This window comes from Pan paniscus, chromosome 9 (assembly GCF_029289425.2).
Source record: "Pan paniscus chromosome 9, NHGRI_mPanPan1-v2.0_pri, whole genome shotgun sequence".
In the NCBI taxonomy this organism is placed as follows: domain Eukaryota; kingdom Metazoa; phylum Chordata; class Mammalia; order Primates; family Hominidae; genus Pan; species Pan paniscus.
This window is the reverse complement of record NC_073258.2, coordinates 10,849,840-10,876,262: the sequence shown is the minus strand read 5'-3', so window position 1 is coordinate 10,876,262 and position 26,423 is coordinate 10,849,840. Positions and strand designations below refer to the sequence as shown.

Below are 26,423 nucleotides of genomic sequence, written 5' to 3'. Positions count from 1 at the left end.
TACAATGATTTTTCATACATCCACAGAGTTGTGCAACCATCACCACAATCCAGTTGCAAAACAAATCTACTCCAAAAAGTTCCCTCAGCTCGTTTATACTCAATCTTATTCCTATCCCAGTCCCAGGTAGCCACTAATCTCTCTAGATTTGCCTTCTTGTCTCTCTAAATGTGCCTCTTTTTTTTTTCTTTTCTGCATATTTCATATAAATGGAATCATAAAACATGTAGTCTTTTACATTTGGCTTGCTTTCACTTAGAATAATGTTTTTGAGGTACGTTCATGTTGTAGCATATATCTGTAGTCTGCTCTTATATATTGTTGAATAGTTGTCCATTGCGTGGATATACCACATTTTGTTTATCTACTTACCCCTGATGCACATGTGGATTTTTACCAGTTTATGGCTATTATGAATAATGCTGCTATGAATATTCACGTACAGGTCTTTGTGAGGGTATGTGGTTTCATTTAGAAGTATTTTTAGAATTAGTTACTAAGAGTGAAATTGTTGGATCATATGTTAAGTTTATGTTTAATTTTTTACGAAATTGCCAAACTCTTTTACAAAATGATCGTTACCTTCCCACCAGCAATTTGTGAGGGTTCCAGTTTCTCCTTATCTTCGACAACTCTTGATATTACTTATCTTTTAAATTATACAGTTCTAGTCCTTAGGACTAGTATCTTAGGAAGTGGTGTCTTGTTGTAGGAAGTGGTATCTTATTGTGATTTTTAATTTGCATTTTCCCAGTGATTACTGATGTTGAGCATCTTTCATGTGCTTACTAGGCATTCATATATTGTTTCTGGTGAAGTGTCTATTTAAATCTGTACCTGTTGAGATAATCGTATTTTTCTCTTTAAATTTATTAATGAAGTAATTACATAATCAATTTTAGAATGTTGAACCATCCTTGCACATTTAAATTCAACCTTACATGGTTTAATGTACTGCGTTATTCAATTTGTCAGCACTTTTATTTAGGAGCTTTGACTGTAGCTTTTCTTCTTTTGTGCTTCCTTTGTCTTTTCTGATGTTAGGGTTATGCTGGCCTCATTTAAAAAATAATTTTTTTAACTTCTTGAACTTTTTTTTTTGTTATTGAAAAAATAATAAAAATCATGAACTTTTTTTATTATGATCATGAACTTTTTTTTATTATTATACTTTAAGTTCTGAGATACATGTACAGAACGTGTAGGTTTGTTACATAGGTATACATGTGCCATGGTGGTTTGCTGCACCCATCAACCCATCATCTACATTAGGTATTTCTCCTAATGCTATCCCTCCCCTAGCTCCCAACCCCCCAACAGGCCCCGGTGTGTGATGTTCTCCTCCCTGTGTCCATGTGTTCTCATTGTTCAACTCCCACTTATAAGTGAGAACATGGAGTGTTTGGTTTTATGTTCCTGTGTTACTTTGCTGAGAATGATGGTTTTCAGCTTCATCCATGTCCCCGCAAAGGACATGAACTCATCCTTTTTTATGGCTGCATAGTATTCCATGGTGTATATGTGCCACATTTTCTTTATCCAGTCTATCATTGATGGGCATTTGGCTTGGTTCCAAGTCTTTGCTATTGGGAACAGTGTCACAATAAACATAAGTGTGCATGTGTCCTTACAGTAGAATGATTTATAATCCTTTGGGTATATATATACGCAGTAATGGAATTGCTGGGTCAAATGGTATTTCTAGTTCTAGATCCTTGAGGAATCACCACACTGTATTCCACAATGGTTGAACTAATTTGCACTCCCACCAACGGTGTAAAAGCATTCCTATTTCTCCACATCCTCTCCAGCATCTGTTGTTTCCTGACTTTTTTAATGATCACCATTCTTACTGACGTGAAATGGTATCTCATTATGGTTATGATTTGCATTTCTCTAAAGACCAGTGATGATGAGCTTTCTTTTTTCTTTCTTTTTTTTATTATACTTTAAGTTTTAGGGTACATGTGCACAACGTGCAGGTTAGTTACATATGTATACATGTGCCATGTTGGTGTGCTGAACCCATTAGCTCATCATTTAACATTAGGTATATCTCCTAATGCTATCCTTCCCCCCACCCACCCCACAACAGGCCCCAGTGTGTGATGCTCCCCTTCCTGTGTCCATATGTTCTCATCGTTCAATTCCCACCTATGAGTGAGAATATGTGGTGTTTGGTTTTTTGTCCTTGCGATAGTTTGCTGAGAATGATGGTTTCCACTTCATCCATGTCCCTACAAAGGACCTGAACTCATCATTTTTTATGGCTGCATAGTATTCCATGGTGTATATGTGCCACATTTTCTTAATCCAGTTGATCATTGTTGGACATTTGGGTTGGTTCCAAGTCTTTGCTATGGTGAATAGTGCCGCAGTAAACATACGTGTGCATGTGTCTTTATAGCAGCATGATTTATAATCCTTTGAGTATATACCCAGTAATGGGATTGCTGGGTCAAATGGTATTTCTAGTTCTAGATCCCTGAGGAATTGCCACACTGACTTCCACAATGTTTGAACTAGTTTACAGTCCCACCAACAGTGTAAAAGTGTTCCTATTTCTCCACATCCTCTCCAGCACCTGTTGTTTCCTGACTTTTTAATGACCGCCATTCTAACTGGTGTGAGATGGTATCTCATTGTGGTTTTGATTTGCATTTCTCTGATGGCCAGTGATGATGAGCATTTTTTCACATGTCTTTTGGCTGCATAAATGTCTTCTTTTGAGAAGTGTCTGTTCATTTCCTTTGCCCACTTTTTGATGGGGTTGTTTGTTTTTTCTTGTAAATTTGTTTGAGTTCATTGTAGATTCTGGATATTAGCCCTTTGTCAGATTAGTAGATTGCAACAATTTTCTCCCATTCCGTAGGTTGCCTGTTTACTCTGATGGTAGTTTCTTTTGCTGTGCAGAAGCTCTTTTGTTTAGTTAGATCCCATTTGTCAATTTTGGCTTTTGTTGCCATTGCTTTTGGTGTTTTAGACATGAAGTCCTTGCCCATGCCTATGTCCTGAATGGTATTGCCTAGGTTTTCTTCTAGGGTTTTTATGGTTTTAGGTCTAACATTTAAGTCTTTAATCCATCTTGAATTAATTTTTATATAAGGTGTAAGGAAGGGATCCAGTTTCAGCTTTCTACATATGGCTAGCAGGTTTTCCCAGCACCATTTATTAAATAGGGAATCGTTTCCGCATTTCTTGTTTTTGTCAGGTTCGTCAAAGATCAGATGGTTGTAGATATGCAGCATTATTTCTGAGGGCTCTGTTCTGTTCCATTGGTCTATATCTCTATTTTGGTACCAGTACCATGCTGTTTTGGTTACTGTAGCCTTGTAGTATAGTTTGAAGTCAGGTAGCGTGATGCCTCCAGCTTTGTTCTTTTGGCTTAGGATTGACTTGGCAATGTGGGCTCTTTTTTGGCGCCATATGAACTTTAAAGTAGTTTTTTCCAATTCTGTGAAGAAAGTCATTGGTAGCTTGATGGGTATGGCATTGAATCTATAAATTACCTTGGGCAGTATGGCCATTTTCACGATATTGATTCTTCCTACCCGTGAGCATGGAATGTTCTTCCATTTGTTTGTATCCTCTTTTATTTCATTGAGCAGTGGTTTGTAGTTCTCCTTGAAGAGTTCCTTCACATCCCTTGTAAGTTGGATTCCTAGGTATTTTATTCTCTTTGTAGCAATTGTGAATGGGAGTTCACTAATGATTTGGCTGTCTGTCTGTTATTGGTGTATAAGAATGCTTGTGATTTTTGCACATTGATTTTGTATCCTGAGACTTTGCTGAAGTTGCCTATCAGCTTAAGGAGATTTTGGGCTGAGACAATGGGGTTTTCTAGATATACAATCATGTCATCTGCAAACAGGGACAATTTGACTTCCTCTTTTCCTAATTGAATATCCTTTATTTCCTTCTCCTGCCTGATTGCCCTGGCCAGAACTTCCAACACTATGTTGAATAGGAGTGGTGAGAGAGGGCATCCCTGTCTTGTGCCAGTTTTCAAAGGGAATGCTTCCAGTTTTTGCCCATTCAGTATGCTATTGGCTGTGGGTTTGTCATAGATAGCTCTTATTATTTTGAGATACGTCCCATCAATACCTAATTTATTGAGAGTTTTTAGCATGAAGCATTGTTGAATTTTGTCAAAGGCCTTTTCTGCATCTATTGAGATAATCATATGGTTTTTGTCATTGGTTCTGTTTATATGCTGGATTACATTTATTGATTTGCGTATGTTGAACCAGCCTTGTATCCCAGAGATGAAGCCCACTTGATCATGGTGGATAAGCTTTTTGATGTGCTGCTGGATTTGGTTTGCCAGTATTTTATTGAGGATTTTTGCATCGATGTTCATGAGAGATATTGGTCTAAAATTCTCTTTTTTTGTTGTGTCTCTGCCAGGCTTTGGTATCAGGATGATGCTGGCCTCATAAAATGAGTTAGGGAGGATTCCCTCTTTCTCTATTGATTGAAATAGTTTCAGAAGGAATGGTACCAGCTCCTCCTTGTACCTCTGGTGTGTTGGCTGCATAAATGTCTTCTTTTGAAAAGTGTCTGTTCATATCCTTTGCCCACGTTTTGATGGGGTTGTTCTTTTCTTGTAAGTTTAAGTTCCCTGTAAATTCTGGATATTAGCCCTTTGTTAGATGGAAAGATTGCAAAAACTTTCTCCCATTCTCTAGGTTGCCTGTTCACTCTGATGATAGTTTCTTTTGCTGTGCAGAAGCTCTTTAGTTTAATTAGATCCCATTTGTCAATTTTGGCTTTTGTTGCCATTGCTTTTGGTGTTTTAGTCATGAAGTCTTTGCCCATGCCTATGTCCTGAATGGTATTGCTTAGGTTTTCTTCTAGGTTTTTTATGGTTTTAGGTCTTACATTTAAGTCTTTAATCCATCTTGAATTAATTTTTGTATAAGGTGTAAGGAAGGAGTCTAGTTTCAGTTTTCTGCATATGGCTAGCCAGTTTTCCCAACATCGTTTATTAAATAGGGAATCCTTTCCCCATTGCTTGTTTCTATCAGATTTGTCAAAGATCAGATGGTTGTAGATATGTGGTGTTATTTCTGAGGCCTCTGTTCTGTTCCATTGGTCTATATATCTGTTTTGGTACCAGTACCAGGCTGTTTTGGTTACTGTAGCCTTGTAGTATAGTTTGAAGTCAGGTAGTGTGATGCCTCCAGCTTTGTTCTTTTTGCTTAGGATTGTCTTGGCTATAGGAGAAAGTGGGGAAGATCTAAAATCGACACCCTAACATCCCAATTAAAAGAACTAGAGAAGCAAGAGCAAACATTCAAAAGCTAGCAGAAGACAAGAAATAACTAAGATCAGAGCAGAACCCAAGGAGATAGGGACACGAAAAACCCTTCAAACAATCAATGAATCCAGGAGCTGTTTTTTTGAAAAGATTAACAAAATAGATAGACTACTAGCCAGACTAATAAAGAAAAAAGAAAGAAGAATCAAATAGACACAATAAAAAATGGTAAAGAGGATATCAGCACTGATCCCACAGAAATACAAGCTACCATCAGCGAATACTCTAAACACCTCTACACAAATAAAGTAGAAAATCTAGAAGAAATGGATAAATTTCTGCACACATACACCCTCCCAACACTAAACCAGGAAGAAGTCGAATCCCTGAATACACCAATAACAAATTCTGAAATTGAGGCAGTAATTAATAGCCTACCAACCAAAAAAAGCCCAGAACCAGACGGCTTCACAGCCGAATTCTACCAGAGGTACAAGGAGGAGCTGGTACCATTCCTTCTGAAACTATTCCAAACAATAGAAAAAGGGACTCCTCCCTAACTCATTTTATGAGGCCAGCATCATCCTGATACCAAAACCTGGCAGAGACACAACAAAAAAAGAAAATTTCAGACCAATATCCCTGATGAACAGCGATGTGAAAATCCTCAATAAAATACTGGCAAACTGAATCCAACAGCACATCAAAAAGCTTATCCACCACATTCAAGTCAGCTTCATCTCTGGGATGCAAGGCTGGTTCAACATATGCAAATCAGTAAATGTAATCCACCACATAAACAGAACCAAAGACAAAAACCACATGATTATCTCAATAGATGCAGAAAAAGCCTTTGATAAAATTCAATACCACTTCATGCTAAAAACTCCCAATAAACTAGGTATTGATGGAACGTATCTCAAAATAATAAGAGCTATTTATGACACACCAACAGCGAATATCATACTGAATGGGCAAAAGCTGGAAGCATTCCCTTTGAAAACTGGCAGAAGAGAAGGATGCCCTCTCTCACCACTCCTATTCAACATAGTATTGGAAGTTCTGGCCAGGGCAGTCAGGCAAGAGAAAGAAATAAAGGGTATTCAAATAGGAAGAGAGGAAGTCAAATTGTCTCTGTTTGCAGATGACATGATTGTATATCTAGAAAACCCCATTGTCTCAGTCCCAAATCTCCTTAAGCTGATAAACAACTTCAGCAAAGTCTCAGGATACAAAATCAATGTGCAAAAATCACAAGCATTCCTATACACCAATAACAGACAGCCAAATCGAGGGAACTCCCATTCACAATTGCTACAAAGAGAATAAAATACCTAGGAATGCAACTTACCAGGGATGTGAAGGACCTCTTCAAGGAGAGCTACAAACCACTGCACAAGGAAATAAGAGAGGACACAAATGGAAAACATTCCATGCTCATGGATAGGAAGAATCAATATCATGAAAATCGCCATAGTGTCCAAAGTAATTTATAGATTTCGTGCTATCCCCATCAAGCTACCGTTGGCTTTCTTCACAGAATTGGAAAATATGGAACCAAAAAATGAACCTTTTAGATAATAAAAATTATCTAATAATAGTTTGCAATTTCCTCTTAAATTTTTTGGTTCTGCTACTTTTTTGGGGATAAAGTTTCTATTATTTTTTCAATTTATACTAAATTATCCAAGTTTTCTGCATTTTCTTGAATCATTTTGATAATTTATGTTTTTCTAGAAAATTGTTTCTTTTATTGAGACTTCAGTTTCATTGGCATAAATATGCATATTATGTTTACTTATTATTTTCATATTCTCCTGTGTACCTGTGGTTATATTCTCCTATAAATTCAATATGCACTTATTATCTGCTCTTATCACAGTTTCTATATATATAATAGGAATTATGTCACTCATTTCTAAAAAATTTTTTGAGGACCTACTTAGTGTCAGACATTGTTCTAGGTATTAAAAATACAACAGTGAACAAAACATAAAAATGTTTTGCCTTCATGGAACTTAACATTCTTGTGGCACAAACATTAAACAAGATTTTTATAAATCTGATGTTTTAGAGCAAAGTGCTGAGTACAAAAAAAAGGAAGGGTGATAGGAAATGTTTAGAAGACAATAGTTTTTTTTAATCAGGTTGACATGAGAATTAAATGAGAAAAAATATATAAAGTGCTTAGCAGTGTCTAGCACTTAGTCCTGAATTTTAGCTCTTTGTAATACTAATAATTTTATCTAGATCAAATTTGTTAGTGGTTAGGACAGTTAATAAATAATAAATAAAGCTCCCAATGGGCTTTTCAAGAACCAGCTCATATCTAATTGTTATTTGGTTTGCTTTTTCATTAATTTCTGCTTTTATTTTTCTGAATTCCTTCTTTGTGCTTTATTTTGGTTTGTTTGTTTATTTTATTTTATTTTTTTGAAACAGGGCCTCCCTCTGTTGCTTAGGCTGGAGTGCAGTGGTGCAGTCACAGCTTACTGCAGCCTCAGCTTCCTAGGCTCAAACGTTCCTCCCACCTCAGCCTCCCCAGGAGCCAGGAGCAAGGAGCGCAGGCATGTGCCATCATTCCCGGATAACTTTTTTCTGTTTAATTTTTAGTAGAGATGAGGTCTCATGCCCCGGCTGATCTCAAACTCCTGGGTTCAAGCGATCCTCCTGTTTTGGCCTCCCAAAGTGCTGGGATTATAGGCATGAGCCACTGTGGCTAGTGGTTTGTTTTTTATTATAACTTCCTAAGTTGAATACATATTTATTATCAGGCTTATTTTCTATGAAATGCATTGGAGGCTGTATATTTTCCTCTGAGTACCTTGACTTTTTTTTTTTTTTTTGCCATACGGTGTTCTAATTGTGATTAATCTCTTGATATACTTTAATTTTAATTTTAGTCTTGTTTAATAGAAAAATTATTTATAAGTGTTTTTAGAATTTTTCCAGGTGGTTGAGATGTGTTTGAAATGCATGGAATGCATGTTAGTTGTCCTAGCCTTTTGGTTTATCTGTCTGGTTTTCTTTATTGTGGTAGGTGATTGCGTCTTAAAGATTTTCAACTTTTAGGAATTTTCTTTGTGACAGAACACATGATCAGCTTTTGCAAATGATGCGTTGGATATTTTAAAAATATGTATGTATACCTGGTTTGTTGAGCATAAAAATTTCTGTGTGTGCTTATTAAATGAAATGTGATATTTTTGTGATTCAGATCTTCCATATTGTTGGTGTATTTTTGCTTGCCACTTCTGTTGATCTCTAAGAGAGTCATTAACCAAGAAAGATCTTTGACACATTGTTTTTGTACTTTTAGTAGATTTTTAAAAATCTGCTTTTTAGGAATATAGTTTACTTGCAATAGGATGTACACATTTTAAGTTTTGACAAATGCATACACTTGTGTAATCACTACCCCATTATGTTCAAGTCATAGAACATTTCTGTCACCCCAGAAAGTTCCTTTATGTCCCTTTCAGTCAGTCCCCCACCCATAACCACTGATGATTTCTATCACCACAGCTCAGTTTTGCATATCTAGAAGTTTATATAAATTGAATCATACAGTACATACTCTTTTGTGTCTGTCTTCTTCTTTTGTCTTACATCATGATTTTTGAGACTTATCCATGTTGTATCAGTAGTTTATTCATTTTTATTGCTGAAGAGTATACGTAATTCATTGATTTTTTTGTCTGCTAGATGCATAAAGTTTTGAAATTGTTTTATCTTATTTGGGAAAAGGCTACTTTAGATTCTGTTCATATCCCGCTGTTGGCAAAAGACATCTGGTCTGTAGTTACATGGGGAAAATATATTCAAGCACCCTGAGTTTAATGCCTCCTTATTAGTTGTCTACACTGATAACAAGTGAGAGAACAAGAGAGAAGACAGATGGTTTGTGGAGCTTTGCTGACTTCCTAAATGGCTTCTTGGCAGTTACTCTGGCCTCTGCATCCCTATGAGGGCTGGGATGACAGTGCAAATCGAAATGCCCCTGATAATTAAGATGACTCTGAAAGAGCGAGGACCAGGAATTCCTGTCCCCTGCTGTGTGCTGCACCAGTGTGGAAATCGTTCACTGAATCTAGTCACAGAATTTGCCCTTGTCATAGACATGTGGCCATAGAGCAACTGGAACTTTAAAAATTCCATATTTAAAGATTTTAAGTAGAGTTAACAAATACAAATAATGGCTTAAAGGAAAATATTAGTTAATTTTCAATCATTTGGAGACAGATTGCTCAGTGTTAGTAATCTGTACATTCTTTCTTCTGTTTAATCTTTTGACCCCTTTTTGTTGCCTTTCATCTCTTTAACACTAGGCAGAGGAAAAAGGAGGAAATGAAATTCCATTTGCTTTTAGTAGTTATAAAAGTGTGTGTGTGTGTGTGTGTGTGTGTAGGTGTAGGTATGTGTAGGTGGGAGAGATTGAAACTTTTCTAAAATAAGAACGCACCTTTTGCATAGGAGGCACTCTGCAGCTGTGTAACATTAGGCAAGTCACTTAATATATCTGAAACTTAGTTTCCTCATTGGCAAAGGGAGTCAAATGCTTACATATCTATCTCACAGAATTCTTAACATACTTCATACAAATAACAATTTATGCAAAAGTATAAATTTTAAAGTTCTATTGAAATATATACATATATTGTATTTTTCTGCTTATAACTATTTTCTTTTTATTTTTTCTTAAATATATCTGATTCATAGCTGTAGAGGTACAATAGACATGTTCCTGCAATGTCATTTGTGACTTTTTAAAAAGGCAGCCAGCTGAGTGTGGTGTCTCATGCCACTAATCCCAGCTATTCAGGAGGCTGAGGTGGGAGGGTCACTTGAGGCCGGGAGTTTGAGGCCAGCCTGAGCAACACAGCAAGACCCCATCTCTAAAATAATTTTTAAAAAACAATTAGCCAGGCATGATAGTATGCACCTGTAGTCCTAGCTACTCAGGAAGCTGCGGTGGGATGATACCTTGAACCTAGTAGTTTGAGGCTGCAGTGAACTATGATCATGCCACTGCACTCCAGCCTGGACAATAGAGTGAGACCCTGTCTCAAAAAAAAAAATACACACACACACACACACACATATATATTTAGTATAGTCTATGTCCTGTGACTAGTTGGCTTTTTGATCCAGTTTTATAGGAGCTCTCTCTTTGTCTTGGCTTTCTTATTTGAAAATGCAGAAAATAGTTCATATTCTGTTATAGGAGTGATGCTATTATTATTTTACTAAAGTGATTTATAACCATGTACCTTAGTTTTTCTGTGAATCCAGATTTCCACATATTGGGCCTGCATTATGTTACATCTACTTAAGGCATATATTTAATTCTATTTTGTGGAAAGGGCTGGGATATTGTTGTCTTCTACTATAACTACAGAATCTTTGCAAAATCATTTCTTAACAATTTAAAGAAATAAAGGGTAGTGCATTTAGTTATACAGTTTACACCATTGTTCCATTAGAAGCTAAATGATAGGAGTGAGGTTACAGTGACATCAATTGTTAAGGCCTGTGCATTATTCATTTAACATCTGCTGTTGGTTCTCTTTTTCCCTATGGGGGAATAAATTACAGCACATCAGCACATTTTTCATGCTTGTGTTTAAGCATTTAAAAGACATTTATTGTATTATTAATGTTATTTTATATCTGCTTGTTTGGCAGCCCCTGAAGTTATCAGTGCCCACGACTATAGCCAGCAGTGTGACATTTGGAGCATAGGCGTCATAATGTACATGTTGTAAGTAGCCTGCTAAATGTACACTTTAAGATGAGTGGATAGTTTCTAACAGTAGAATGATATAGACTTTAAATTAAAACTAATATATATTTTTAAAAAGTGATTTAAAAACCAATTGGGAGATCATTCTAAAAGCTCTCTTATTAGTTGTCAGGTATACATACATCCCTGAGGTATTTTTTAATACTGTAAATTTATAACTTTCAGCTTTGGTTTTCATTGATCTATAAATACAACAATATGATCTGAGCAAAATGAAAAATCTTAACACCTTCTGTATCCTTTGCTACAAACCAAAAGCTTCTTTGTGTTTTCTCATGAGGTTCACTTACAGCTTATCAGGTGTAGGGAGGTACTGTGGCCTGGCATTTGTTCTACCCATACAGGCAGAGCATAGGTGGGAGTGGGCACTAACTAGGCAGAGGGTCACTTAGGATCTAGGGAGTATTCTACAGTTCCCAGTTCCCATAATGATGTTGTGCTGCTGGAGCTTTCAGTCATTCTTGTTCTTCCTTCTCTGTCATTCTCAAGATTCAGTCAAACTCCATGTCCTGCTCATTTTTCCTTTGAAATATCCTTACCTATTCTTTGATTTCTCTTCACCTGTATCTTTTCTCCTTATGATTCCTTTTCTAGACTATTGCAGGGTCTTTCTGACTGTTCTCCCTACTTCTGGTCACCCTCCCCATGTTTGTCCTTCACGTTGCTGCCAGGGGTGTCCTTTCAAATCACAAATCTGATCATACTGCTTTCCTGATTAAAATCCTCTGATACATACATAAAAGCCTCTGATATATATATATATAATTATAATATATATTATATATATGTAATCTAATACATATATATATGTATTTGTATACGGAGAAGTGTCAGAGCATCTTGGCATGGCATGGCATGGCATGGCATAGCAGAGCAGGTCTTTCATGACCTGATTCCAGCATGCCTTTCCAGTTTGGGGCTGGATATGTATTCCTGTGCACCTACACTGTGCTGTAATGATTCCAGGTCACATTTCAATACTCGGACACACCCTGTGTCGTATGCCTCTGGGGTGTGTATGGGTATGTGTGTATTCTTTTTCTCTGTAAGAATCTCTCCTGGGTGGACCCAGCTCAAACATTAAGGCCTTCTATTTCTCTACTCCTACTTTACCCCACCATAGCAGAGTTCCTACATTTATTAGGTATATACTTTCTCATGCTCCACAAAAGATTTTAAGGTATCATGCAAAACAGTAATGTTGAAAGAAAAAATAATAAAATAGGAACATTTAACCAGGAAGGTTTACACATGTGTAAATCCGATAGAATTCATTGTTCCCTTTTATGTATTCTCATAAAGCTTTTAAAAACTATATTATAATATTATATATATTGTATCTGTTTTCCTTGTTCTAAATTCCATGGAGGACAGAGACCTTAGATTATTCATCTTTGCATTCCTGGTATCTGGTATAATAGACATACATTCAGTGCTCAATATGTTTGTTAAATTGAATTAAAGTGAATTTTCTAAGAGGTGTTCTAAAAAGGTAGTGACCATTGTTCTGCCTCTTGCTGAATGTGAACATTTTTATGTTGATGCAACATTAGTTTTATGGTCATATTGAAGATTTCACTGTGCACTGCCTCTTCCAGATCATTTCTAAATATTGACATCACAGTAGTTACATTTTCACAGTTGTGTGAAATGGAATATACAGGCAGTAGAAATTGGATGATGTGATTGTAGCTGTAACTCAGCTGGTCAACACACATCATTGCTTAGATTACATAAAGTATAAAAGTATTCAAAAAGTTTTTGATCATCGTTTTGTGCTGATTAAAATCATAGTGCAAAAATTCTGAGCCTTAGTCTTTAATTCAAATATAACTTTTAAATTAGTCTTTTATACTTTCAAGACTTTCTAGAAACCATGAGTCAAACATCCTATCCTATATATATTCTAATATTATGCAATTCATGTAGTGTTTGCTGCCTTCTTAGTTTGAACTTGGTGTTAAGGAAAGTGAATGTATTATATCTTAAATCTCTTTCTCTTTCTTAGAAATATAATTTTAATTTTTCTGCTTCAGAGTGTGACTGCATATCACCATAATAACATTGTCTTCTCTTTACAGTAGACTCTTACTTAGCTAATCAGTGCCTATTCATTAATCTGTCTGAGCCCAATGGTGTTATAATTTCCTTAATCAAGAGCACAAACATATTACCTTCTCCAGGGGGTTTATTTTCTTGTTTATCAGTTACCTTTGATTCATTTCTATTTAATCAGATGGTGATAACATACTTTCTCAAGGTGAAATTAGCATAAGTAAATATTCTTTGTAGTTTTTGTCCTTTGCTGTTTTGATTTCTATGAATGCAACAAAATAGTAGGAAGACTTTAAGAGATATTTTTCATGCCTTGGATTCCCTTTTCTGGATGTGAAGGAAATTGCTGTCATAAAATTTTGTATGCTGCTGATTGACCAACCATTAGATACATTTTTATGTAAGTAAAATTGCAAAGAACAGGAAAAAAGTGAATTTTTTAAGATGTAGCCCTTAAGCTATAGTTGCATGCTAGTCAGGCAATGCAGAGGCAGCTAAGAAATTGGTGGATGTGCGTATCACTGGTAGATAACAGGCTCAATGAACTAGGCCTTTGCTGGCCTGCACTGTTTTAATAGATAGTAATTGTCCAGAAGGCCATTTTTCTGGCTATTTTGTTTTCCATAGCTTTTTAAATTGCATTTTAAAACTAAACAATAGCAAGGCGAATAGGATGAGACAGAGGAAATCAGAATGAGCTAGAGAGATAAAAAGTATTAAAATAAGAGTTTGCAGAACAATATGATACTGATAAATACTTAGTAAGAACCTATTGGTAAATGAAAAAGCTCTATTGTCTGGTCTAGTTTGATAAACCACTAGGATGAAAGCAACTTTCCCCCCACAAAAGTCATCATAATCATCATCATTACTATGAAAAAATCAAATTTTGACTTATTCAGAAAATGTTAATGAGTTAGATTTTTAAATAATTAAAGAAAAATATAAAGAAAATTAGTAAAAATGTAACTGTTAAAAGACTTAGAGATTATTATACTTATGTACAGTATAGACCAGCAGTTTGGGAAGTATAATGAAATTATGCCATTTTATTCTTTCATCAATGAAATACAAAAATATATTCCATGAGAGTTGAAGAATAGACATAGAGTTGCCCCTGTGATGAATCTAATTACATCTGTCTGGTTGTCATTGGACAAATCTGGTTGTTATCTATAGGATTGCCCTCAGATGTTGGAGTTGACAGTAACGAGGATGGCTGACATTTGTTGATATTGTGTTATGAAGAATTGGACTCAGCTTTTAAGCTTGTTCTTGTAGTTTTGACCTAGATCACTTATTGAAGTAATAGCTTTACAGGCTTGCCATGTTCTGTTAAGAGTCTAAAGGTACATTGTTTCTGTATTAAAGAATGTGAAAACAAGCCCATGTTTACTTTATACACACTGCTCATGGTTTTACTGATGTTGGTCATTATGTATACTTAGCTTTCACCCTTTCAGGCCAAAGGGTCAAATTATTGTCTGATTTTTCCACATTCAGACCCTTTTGATTTCATATACAATTTTTGAAGAGTTGTGTCCATTTTAATGGCTTTTTGGCCTTGACTTAGATCCTATAGAAATTCCCAGGGTTAGGGCTGGGTGCGTTGACACATGCCTGTAATCCCAGCACTTTGGGAGGCCAAGGCAGGTGGATAACTTGAGGTCAGAAGTTCGAGGCCAGCCTGGCCAACATGGTGAAACCCTGTCTGTACTAAAAATACAAAAATTAGCCGGGCGAGGTGGCGCGTGCCTGTAATCCCTGCTACTCGGGAGGCTGAGGCAGGAAAATGACTTGAATCCAGGAGGCGGAGGTTGCAGTGAGCCGAGATTGCACCACTGCATTCCAGCCTGGGAGACAGAGTGAGACTCCATCTCAAAAAATAAAAAGAAGAAATTCCCAGGGTTAGTCTTGGTTTATTTTTGTTATTACTAACATTTGTATAGTATTTTACTATGGATAAAAGCCTTAGGTGGTCATTAGACTTTGGTAACTAGTTAGACCCTGATAACTCATTGTATTTTTCAGTTGAGTCAATTTGCATTATGTTCCTTAAGGTATTACCTTCCTGTTGCTCACTCCAAAGTGTATCTCTTGTATTAGCTACCACTATTATTGTACACTTACACTCACCTTCCCGTATTTTAACCCCATTTAAGCTTAGTGTTTCCCCACCTGCAAGAGCTTTGGGTCATTTGCTGATCTGGAGGTTTCAGTGTATACTTGCAAACTTCCTTTACCAGATCCTTCCTCTCAATGTTGAAATAAGAGCCTAGCACTGATCTTGGAAAACCCTGTTGTTTCCATTTTTACTTCCAGGGAGGTACCCATCTCTTCCCATCCTTTCCTTAAATATGAAGCAACACTACTTCCAAGTCCTATGGAAACTTAATTTTGATAGCCTTATTTTTATTATTTAAAAAATTTAAACAAAGTGATTGCCTTTGTTGCAGATTACGTGGAGAACCACCCTTTTTGGCAAGCTCAGAAGAGAAGCTTTTTGAGTTAATAAGAAAAGGAGAACTACATTTTGAAAATCCAGTCTGGAATTCCATAAGTGACTGTGGTAAGTATAGATGCGTTATTATTTACTAAAGCTAATATAAGTAACATAAGAAAGTTGGCCTGTGGTTAAAATGTTTTAAATCTCTGTTTAGTCATTAAATTTACTTGTGGAAATGAACACTATTTACTTGTGGAAATAGCGATATCTTCACTGTGATTGTTCATCATGAAAACTTTCAAAAACGGAAAATACATAGTAAAAGTTAAAGAGGAAATTTGCTGATCATCTAGCTAATGTTTACTATAGACCATTAAACTAGGTAATCCAGGCAATAAAACTTCACTTTAGGCTTTAAACTATATTTATTAGGCATTTATACTGATGATTTTTATTGTATACTTGGCATCTTTCTTTCCTGTTATACTGACCTAATCCTAAAAAATTGTAAAATGTATGCTATTAATTGTAGTTAAATAAGATTTTTCAGGATTTTTTTCTTATTTTTAGCTAAAAGTGTTTTGAAACAACTTATGAAAGTAGATCCTGCTCACAGAATCACAGCTAAGGAACTACTAGATAACCAGTGGTTAACAGTAAGTTACAATATTACTTTTTTCTTTCTGACATGCTACCATTGCTCATTTCTTTTTATTTTGTCTTGGAGTTTTCTGTATAGTCTTAAAACAGTCAATTAGTTTGATTTTCTGTCAAATTAAAAAACATTGAGTCTTGACAAATTTCTGAAAATGGGCATTTTCAAACTGTTAGAACTGTTGTCACAGTTGTTTATATATATTTATAGAGGTTTAAATGATCTTTGCTCAGTGTCATGAAAGTATCATGTCCAATAGAACAGAGCTGAAAAATGTCCAGTGTTATAGCTGTGGAAAATTGAAACAGTCTGTATAGTTCAGTGATGTAAAACACTGGAACCACTCACCTCTCTTTCAACTCTTGGGGTGTAGAAAATCTTTGGGGACTCAGAAAAGCCATGATCTCCGAACAGTGGCAGTCTCCTGGTTTGGAATTTTATTTATTTACATATTGTTTTCTGCCATTAGACTAATGCTTCAAGCACAGACCTTGTGTCTTACTGATCTTCATATCCCTGCACCCGAACATTACCTGGCCACAGCAGGAACTTTGGAAAAGGCTACTGCTTATCCCTCAATATTTATTCTTCTCCTTCTATAATAATAAGGATTCTGACTTTTAGTTGGAAACATTGCTGTCCAGTTAAAAGGCTCTTCCCCAGTGTTCTTTGCTAGTTATCGTGATGGTCAGTGAGATGCAAGTCGAAGTGGGTGCAATTTCTGGGAAGTGTCCTTTAATGGAGCTGATATGGCATTTCTCATGTCCTTCCTCTTTCCTGGTAGATGCAGATGTGAGTTTGAGTAGCCATATTAGATTATAAAGTGGAATCTGGAAATGGCAGAGCAACAAGATGCAAGGAACCATAATAGTAGCTCACAGAGCTGCCATGTCAATCCTTCACTGCCTACCTCCAGAATTTTTTATATGAACTGGAAACAGACTTCTGTCATCTTTAAGATATAGTGTGCAGCTGGACCTAATTTCAATTAATACAATACTCAAACAATTGCTGAATGAGTGAATAATTCAGTAAGTGGATAGGTCTTTAGGTATCTCAGAAATTTTTCTGAGAACTGAGATTAGAAATTATTAGAGATATATGGGAATATTACTAGAGAGTATTCATCTATTAAAAATTATAAATCTATTATTTGCTAGACACTGTGTTAGGTATTGGGGATACATGATATAATTACATTTAAAATATAAATTAGCATATGATAATATTCTTTTTTATTTTTTTTGAGACGGAGTCTCGCTCTGTCACCAGGCTGGAGTGCAGTGGCACAATCTCGGCTCACTGCAACCTCTGCCTCCTGGGTTCAAGTCAACTGCAACCTCTGCCTCCTGGGTTCAAGTGATTCTCCTGCCTCAGCCTCCTGAGGGACTAAAGGCATGCACCACCATGCCCAGCAATTTTTTGTATTTTTAGTAGGCACAGAATTTCACCATATTGGCCAGGATGGTCTCGATCTCTTGGCCTCATGATCTGCCCGGCTCGGCCTCCCAAAGTGCTGGGATTACAGGTGTGAGTCACCATGCCCGGCCGATAATATTCTTAAAAGATCACTCTGACTATTGGGGTGGGGGGGAGTGGCTTGGAAATAGGGAATTAGATAGATGTTGAAGTAGTACTGTTGAGAGATAATAGTGACTTGGATAGGGTGGTAGCAATAGAGATGAAGAGAAAAACATGAGATATATTTTAGAGGTATAATTGATAGGATTTGATGATGGATTCGATGAAGAATGAGGTTAAGAGAGGAAATAAGGATGACATCTAGATTTTATTCTAACAACTGGTTGGATGTTGGTGCCATTTACTGAGATATGGAAGACTGTAGGAGAAATAGATTTATTTCTGGGACACGGATGGTGAATCAAAGGTTCTATATTAGATAGGATCAGTTTGCAATGCTTATGTGGCATCCAAGTGGTGATATCAAACAGATAATTGAATATATGAGTTTGAAACTGGAAAGATTTAAGATGAAGATATAAATTTGAGAATCATGAGTATACAAACACCACATAAAGACACTGGGCTGAAAAGATAAATAAGGAAGAAAATACAGATAGAGAGAAGAGGCCCCAGCAACATGTCTTTAGGCACTAAAACATTAAGAACCTCAGATAAATTTAGATACATAAATATATAGTGATATCACTCTCCTTTTAAATTATCTAATTTTCCTTTGGCAATTTCTAATCATTTCTTTGAATAACTTTTTTTTCTTTAAGGGCTAAAAATAGTCTTCACCCAAGAATGAATTATGTTTGCCCTCTTCCATGAATGTGTTGCTCTCTCAAAGGATTCTGTGCAAAAATTATTTCTGGCCTAAAGTAATTGTGCAAATGAGTTAGCAGCTAGATCACTGCAGAACTATATTGAGTAGGTTTGTAGTACAGCAAAATAAACTGTAAAACAGATGGTGTGCCTTAGAAATTTATCTCTTTTCAGCATCACACAACATTCGGGTTGGGCCATTTAATTATTTGTTTTCTAATTAGCACATACTTTATTTCTGGATTTGGTCATTTTTCTAGTAGTCTCCATTTTTGAGCCTCTGTAACATTTGTCTCTATGAAGTCTTTGCCAAATGGATAGAGAAGTGACAGATATTGTGTACTATATCGGATTGTCCTAAGGAATTCAGTGGATGAAATTTAGAATACTGGCATTTTACAAACTTCTGAAAGGCAAAACTCTTCTTAACCACTTGAAGTCTTACTTTCTATGATTCATATCGCCTGTTTGAAGTAATCTAAAGAAAATATGTAGTTCTCTCAGCGCCCTGCTGCTTTACAACCAGAGCTTACCTTTTGTAATACCTAACACATAGTAACATTTTTCTATAAAGTTTCTATGGTTTAGCCTATGTACTGTGCATTTTGAAATGTGGTAAATATCTGAAAAGTATTCTGAGAAAAATAACTATTTCTCTTGTACATTTAAGGGAATGGAATTTCAAATAAACACATACATATTGTCATCCTGATTTAAAAAGTCAGTGGTTAGATGTAAGGAAAAATACCCAATAAATGACTTTCTTGCAAAGGAAGAGTTTGACTCTAATGGCCGGAGTATGCCGGTTCTTTTCTTTCATTCATTTCTTCCTTGTTTCCTTTTACTGTCAACTGTGGTTCAGGAGTTAATTGCTTCTTATTAGGTAATTGCCTTGGTATTCCTTCAAGTCTCCTGGTGACAAATAACACCAAGAATTTACATTTTTAACAAGTTTCCCAGGTATTTCTTCTGCCCACTTATATTTAAAAGCCACTGCTATAAATTAAGGAAGTCAGTTTTTCTTTTATGTCTTGCCATAATGTATTTTGAGCTTTAATGATATTCAAACATTAATTCCTTCAACACATTGTGTGTACACACATGTGTGCCCCTACCAGGTACTAGGTGCTAGGTATAAAATATAGTTAAAGCCACATAAGACGTGGTCTCTGACATAAGGAACTTACAATTTAGTAAGGAAAACAACCTATGTATAAGATTCAATGCAAGGAAGAAAATGATAAATGACTTAAGAAATTACAAAATGACCAGAGGTATGGAGGCAAGCAAGTATGAAGTCAGAAAGTTTAATTTGACTGGCAGATAAGAAGCTTGAAGGAAAGAAGTGAGAAATGAGACCAGAAAAGGAAAGAAAATTGTGAGACTAAGAAAAAAAAGAAAATCGTGAGTGGACTTGAACCAGGGTTACAATTTTAACTTCATTCCATAGGTAGTAAAGAACAGTTGTATGCTCTTAAAGAAATTATTAATATTGTTAAAGTGCATCAGTCTTGCCAGGTGGCTTATTTTAAATAGGACATCAATCACTCAAATGTCTATACTGATTGTTGCAAGTATCATTTTATTTAATCCATCAGGTACTAGAGGGGTACAAAGATGAATAAAACAGTTCCTCTCCTTGAGTAATTAATTTACCACAAGTAAGTCTGTACTTTGCTTTATAGTCACAACCTTGCAAAAGCACTTTGTAATCAAGGTGTAGGGACTAATTTCAGAACAGTCTTACCTAATGTATGAACAGGGCCTTTGTTCATTAATTTATGTATTGTTATTCGGGTTTTGATCATTGGCTTTTGACCTTTAGCTTTAACATATATACTCTATATAAGAGGATGGAAATTTTCTGATACCTAACTGTTGGCTGTTATTTTTTCCTTCTGTATATTTTCATCCTAAATATGTTAACTCTTACCTTTATTTTACTATATGTAGTTATTCATACATTCTGAATTATCTTATGTATATGAATATATTTTTGAGTCTCTAGTGAAGCTTTCTATAAAAATTATGTTAAGGAGGCTGGGTGCGGTGGGTCACGCTTGTAATCCCAGCACTTTGGGAAGCCGAGGCAGGCAGATCACAAGGTCAGGAGTTTGCGATCAGCCTGGCCAATATGGTGAAACCCCATCTCTACTAAAAATACAAAAATTAGCCAGGCGTGGTGGCGGGTGCTGGTAGTCCCAGCTACTTGGGAGGCTGAGGCAGGAGAATTGCTTGAACCCAGGAGGCGGAGGTTGCAGTGAGCCAAGATCGTACCACTGCACTCCAACCTGGGTGACAGAGCAAGACTCCATCTCAGAAAAAAAAAAAAAAAATTATGTTAAGGAAAAGCTCATGAGCCAGGACACTTGGGGATTTACTCAGTATTCAATTATTGGTATATACTCAATAATTCGACAAATATTTATTGGATAGCTACTATGTGCTTTGGAGGACACAAGGATCAGTCTGGCATGGTCCCTGCCCACAGGTTGCCCACAGCCTAGTAGAGGGTTTAAAACAAAAACACGGGTAGAGAATGATAGATCAACAAGGATGTAAATGTACTACAACAACTACTACTAAATTTCCAAGAAGAGAGCTATTATTCTTTTAAGCAAGCTTATCCAACCCACAGCCCAGCACAAACTCGTAAACTTTCTTAAAACTTTATGAGATTTATTATTATTTTTTTTCTTTTTTTTTGCTCTTCAGCTGTCATTAGTGTTAGTGTATTTTATGTGTGGCTTAAGACAATTCTTCTTCCAGTGTGGCCCAGGGAAGCCAAAAGATTGGAAACCCCTGCTTTAGGGGATTATAAAAATTACTTAAGGGTGGAGGTAATATGTGATCTGGCTTTTTAAAAAGTGGGTAAAAATAGAAATTCATGTAGGAGTCAGGGTAAGGAAGGTAAGAGAATTCTAGATAGAAATAACTTTTCAAAGGCATAAAGATAGAAAAAATATGAAGTATATTCAGAGAATAATTTGTAGTTCCTTTTTTTTCTATAACCATAGAAGGCATACAGGAGAGTAGTGGGAAATTATGTTGAAAAGGAAGGTTAGAGCTATTTTGCTCTAGACCCTAAGAGTTTACATTTGATTCATTTGGCAATGACTTACTACTGAAAGGCACTCAAGTGCCATGATTGCTGCTGTGCTTGTGTGAGTTTTCTCTTTTGTCCCTCTCACCCTTGGAGCGTTATGTGAGTGGACTTGGATGAGGTCTGTGGGCTAGAGATAGTGACTAGATTCTGAGGGAAGAACTCGAATGTAGTATCTTGCCTGAGATAGTCTGAATCTCAGTTGAATCTAGGAAGAGCCCTAGGAATAAATTGGAGTTGAAGGTCTTGAGGGAGCCCATATATACAGGTGGTGGCTAAAGGGTGGAAGCAGGGTCTTAACGAGGAGGTGAACCAAGAGTCAGGAGTTAAATAGAAACAAGATGAGTATTGGAACAGGCTGGGAACAAGTAGCCAAGTGTTTGAGACTCTATCAGTTAGTGAGTTGGTGGATGCATTGTTTGCCAGGACAGACAGAACTTCAGTAAGAGTTATCTGGCAACAGTGTGTGATATGGTTGTCGTGGTGGCAAGCAGAAACCGGAGAACTGAAGTAGGACTGGGGTAAGATAATGAAGACTGAAACTAGGGCAGTGAGTGGGAACAGAGAAGAGGAGAGAAAGAAGACCTGAGAAAGAAAACATAATTTTGTAACTAAGTAGAAGTGTTAGGTAAGAGAGTAAGAGCAATCAAAACTGCTTCTTAGGTGACTAGGAAAATGGTATGAGACAAAATTAAAGTCTAGAAGTGCTGGTTTTGTAGATTGGAACAAGAATGAAGTGTTTTTGGAACAATTTGTTCAAACTTTTATGCTTGAATTATAACAAAAAAGAATTTTGAAAAATGAAGAGTCTTCTCAGATATTTTTAGGTTGGACTTTAAAAATTTTCACCATAAATGTAATTAATTGCAAGGGATATAATTTATCATATAAACATTTGTAATTAAAAATAAAGCTAATATCAGTTTTTTACCCATATGGGACATCCATCTCATTCATTTTTAGATATTTATGAACAAGTTCTTCTTTAACAGAAACTAGGTTATTCATTCTTCTCTTTGAATTTGTGTCTCTATTTTTCTATTCTACTTCTTCCACAGAATTTTATCCTAATGTAATATTTTTGCTTGAATGGATTTTATTAATCACCTATAATTTGTCTCATTTTACAAAAAAAGTTCAAATTTATATTTAAATTTTTTTTTATTTCCTGGGACTCTAAGGCTCTATAATTTCTAAAAATTATTTAAGAATGACTTTTCATTATGATTATTATCAGTAGTATATAATTGATCAAGAGAACATGATTATAATTTTTTAGAATTACTAAACATAACAGTATTATATTGGAAATGCTTTAGTGGATGGATAGGGCTGCTTTCCCTCCCAATTAGTTCATTCATACATGATTGAATATTTCTATTGTTAGAATGAGACAATGTTCAGCAATATTGTATTGTTTTTAGTTTTAATAGACACTGAGAACCTTATATAAATAAGTGGATAGGAACGGAAGGAGTTTTGACATAGTAGTGTCATGCAGTTCATCACAGCTGTTTGAGTTATGTTTCAAGACCACTCAGTGAAGGGCCTGCTGGAGGAGACTCTGGTTCCTGCCAAGATACTGTGTCTTCTCTGAAGATTAAACCTGAAGTAACTTTAGAGAGAAACCTCATGATACCAGGATTCAGAGAAGAGTGAGAAATCCCTGGGAAAATAAAGGGATAGCTTGAGCTGATATGGATAGTGGGTGAGGCTGCAGCCAAGGCAGGGAATTAAAATAGAAACACAAAACAACCCAGTTTTTCCTTTTTCCTCTTGTCATTTGCTTTGGGACACCAGTGCTTACATATCCCTTCACAAGGGTCTGAAGTAATATAATCGGAGCAGCACTGAAGCCGTGCCTGAATGAGAAGCCAAGGAAAATGTGTGGGAATTAACTCGTTGTAGGCATTGACTTCTTACCTCTTGGCCTCCAAACTCTAGGACTCCTGGCTGATACTTTCGGTGTACTTTAGGAGTGCCTCCTCCTCGGATTATTTCTCCTGGCGGGAGGAGGTGGGTAAGTGTGAAACCCTGAACTGAGGAGTTGCTTAGTGGGGCAGATTTTTGGTGTCTAAGGTTCTTCCCCATACTCTTCCTTGATCTCCCAAGGCCAAGGGCCGGGACTGGCTCTAGATCCATGCCTTGTCTTCTGGGGTGCCAATGCTTCCTGGGAAACAGGAGCTTAGGGGCCAAGTTTCAAACACCATTAGAAGAGAGTTTAGAATACACAGTCCTAGAATTTAAAAATTAACAAAGTGAACATACTAAGAGAGATAAGGGAAGATGTTGATAATATGAAGCAAGAATAAGAAATAAAAACAGAACCAAGTAGGTATGAAAAATATAATAGTTGAAATATAGAATGCAGTGATATAGGATACATAGTAGATACAACTAAAGAATGAATTTTAAAACTAGATGATCAGATTGTAGAACTTTATACAGAAGGGAGCAGGAGAGGATAAATAAGTTGAAAATATAAAAGAAAAGATACATGGGGTTAAAAGTAAAAGTGCCAAAATCCATCTAATAGGAGTCTCAGATTACAAAAATAAAAAGGGGGAGGAGGAAATCTTTGAAGAAATAATGGGGAGAAATTCATCAGAATTAAAGAAAGACCTTAGCTTTAAAGAGATGACAGACTACCCAATAAGAGAGAAGAAAAAAACTGACAAATAGACATAATGAAATTTTAAAACATCAAAAAGAAAAGTTCTAAAAGCTCCCAGAGAGAATGAGCAGATCATATAAAAAAGAACAAGAATCACATTGACATTCTACTTTTCAGCAGCAACATTGGATGCAAGAATAACTGGAGTAATATGTTAACTGTATTAAGGGAAAAAGAACTTTAAAGTTAAAATGTTATATCTATTCAAATTGTTATTCATATTAAAGGGAATGATTAAGATATTTTCAAATATACAAGAGCTCAGAGGGTTTGCCACAGGAGTTAAAACACATGGTAGAAGTACTTACAGAGGAGGAAAAACAAATCCAGGAGATGCCACAAGAGCCATGTGCAGCAGGAGTCTTTAAATATCTTGCTAGAGTTTGCTGATATCAAAAAATACAAAATCAAAACACAAAACCAAAGAAGAGAAAACATAATCATAATAACCCATAATTAAAATTCATGATAATATCCACATGAGGAGCACTGGGAAGGGGGCAAGGGCATGGGAGCAGCACATGAAAGTGTGCTAAAGGAGAATATGGAGGCATCAGATTTTTAAAGTAGGAAGGAATGAAAAACATATGAAGAGTGGGAGAAACTGAAATAACAATGATATGGAAGGGGGCAGGGACTGAAAATTAATGATATCTAACTTAACATTCCAGAATTTTAACAGAGTAAACCCAAATAAAGTAGTAGGAAAGATAAATCTAAGTGAAAATCAACTAAATAGAACACAAAGGTAAAATAGAAAAGATCAACAAGGTCAGTATTTGGTTCTTTGAAAAAAACAACAATATAAATACATCTTTGGAAAAATTAAGACAGAAATAGAGAAAACAGGCTGGGCATGGTGGCTCACGCCTATAATCCCAGCACTTTGGGAGGCCAAGGTAGGTAGAGGAGGGCATAGTCCCTGGCTAGGGCTCCACCCCCAGGCATGTGCCCACAGACCTAGGTGAGGACAGGCATTTCTGTTTTCCTGCCTAAATGTTGCATTTTCCAAGACCACCCCTGCCTGACATGCCCCCATCCTGGGCCTATAAAAAACCTGAGACCCTAGCAGGCAGACGCACAAGCAGCTGGACATTGAGAGTCACTCCGCGGCATAGGGCCAGCAGGCCTGCAAGCCATCCAGCGGCAGAACAATACGGAGTTTGGCTGGGGCAGTTGGAGGAGAGCCCAGGCTGCTGAGCTGCCTGACTCCAGGGGAAAACCACCTTCCCACTCCATCTCCCTTCTGGCTCCCCATCCATCTGCTGAGAACCTCCACTCAATAAAACCTTGGACTCATTCTCCAAGCCCGCGTGTGATCAGATTCTTCCAGTACACCAAGGCTAGAAACCCTGGGATACAGAAAGCCCTCTGTCCTTGTGATAAGGCAGGGGGTCTAATTGAGCTGACTAACACAAGCCACCTATGGACGGGTAAACTAAAAGAACACCCTGTAACACACACCCACTGGGGCTTCAGGAGCTGTAAACATTCACCTCCAGATGCTGCCCTGGGGTTGGAACCCCACATCTGCCCATCTGCATGCTCCCTCTAGAGGTTTGAGCCGCAGGACACAGAAGAAGCGAGCCACACCCCCCACTGCATGCCCTGCGAAGGGGATGAGGGAACTTTTCCCTTTTCAAAAACAGGCTTAGATAGGAGAAACAAGTCCAAATACAGAAATAATTACAAGTACATTGGTTTAAAATACCTGTTTAAAGGTATATTGTCTAATTGAATTTTTAAAAAATCTAGCTCTCTACTATTAATAAGAAGCATATTTGAAGCATAAAGACATGGAAATATTGAAACACAAAAATGGAAAAGGACATACCAGACAAACACTAACAAAGAAAACCTGTATAATGGAATTAATACCAATTAAATATACCTTAACACCTACCAATGACTTTCTTCACAGAATTGGAAAAAACTACTTTAAAGTTCATATGGAACCAAAAAAGAGCCCACATTGCCAAGTCAGTCCTAAGCCAAAAGAACAAAGCTGGAGGCATCACCCTACCTGACTTCAAACTATACTACAAGGCTACAGTAACCAAAACAGCATGGTACTGGTACCAAAACAGAGATATAGACCAATGGAACAGAACAGAGCCCTCAGAAGTAATGCCACATAT

The 26,423-nt window shown here is 36.5% G+C and overlaps 1 protein-coding gene across 16 annotated transcripts in view; it reads left to right on the top strand.

Annotated features, from left to right (window-relative positions):
• Positions 1 to 26,423, top strand: part of STK33 (serine/threonine kinase 33) — a 211,492-nt gene that overhangs the window by 149,357 nt on the left and 35,712 nt on the right. For all 16 annotated transcript variants that reach the window (XM_034932094.3, XM_008971383.5, XM_014346687.4 and 13 more), the window contains 3 exons: positions 10,946 to 11,021; positions 15,575 to 15,687; positions 16,135 to 16,220. In XM_034932094.3, the coding sequence (XP_034787985.1) occupies positions 10,946 to 11,021; positions 15,575 to 15,687; positions 16,135 to 16,220 (275 nt within the window). The remainder of the gene's footprint in view (positions 1 to 10,945; positions 11,022 to 15,574; positions 15,688 to 16,134; positions 16,221 to 26,423) is intronic.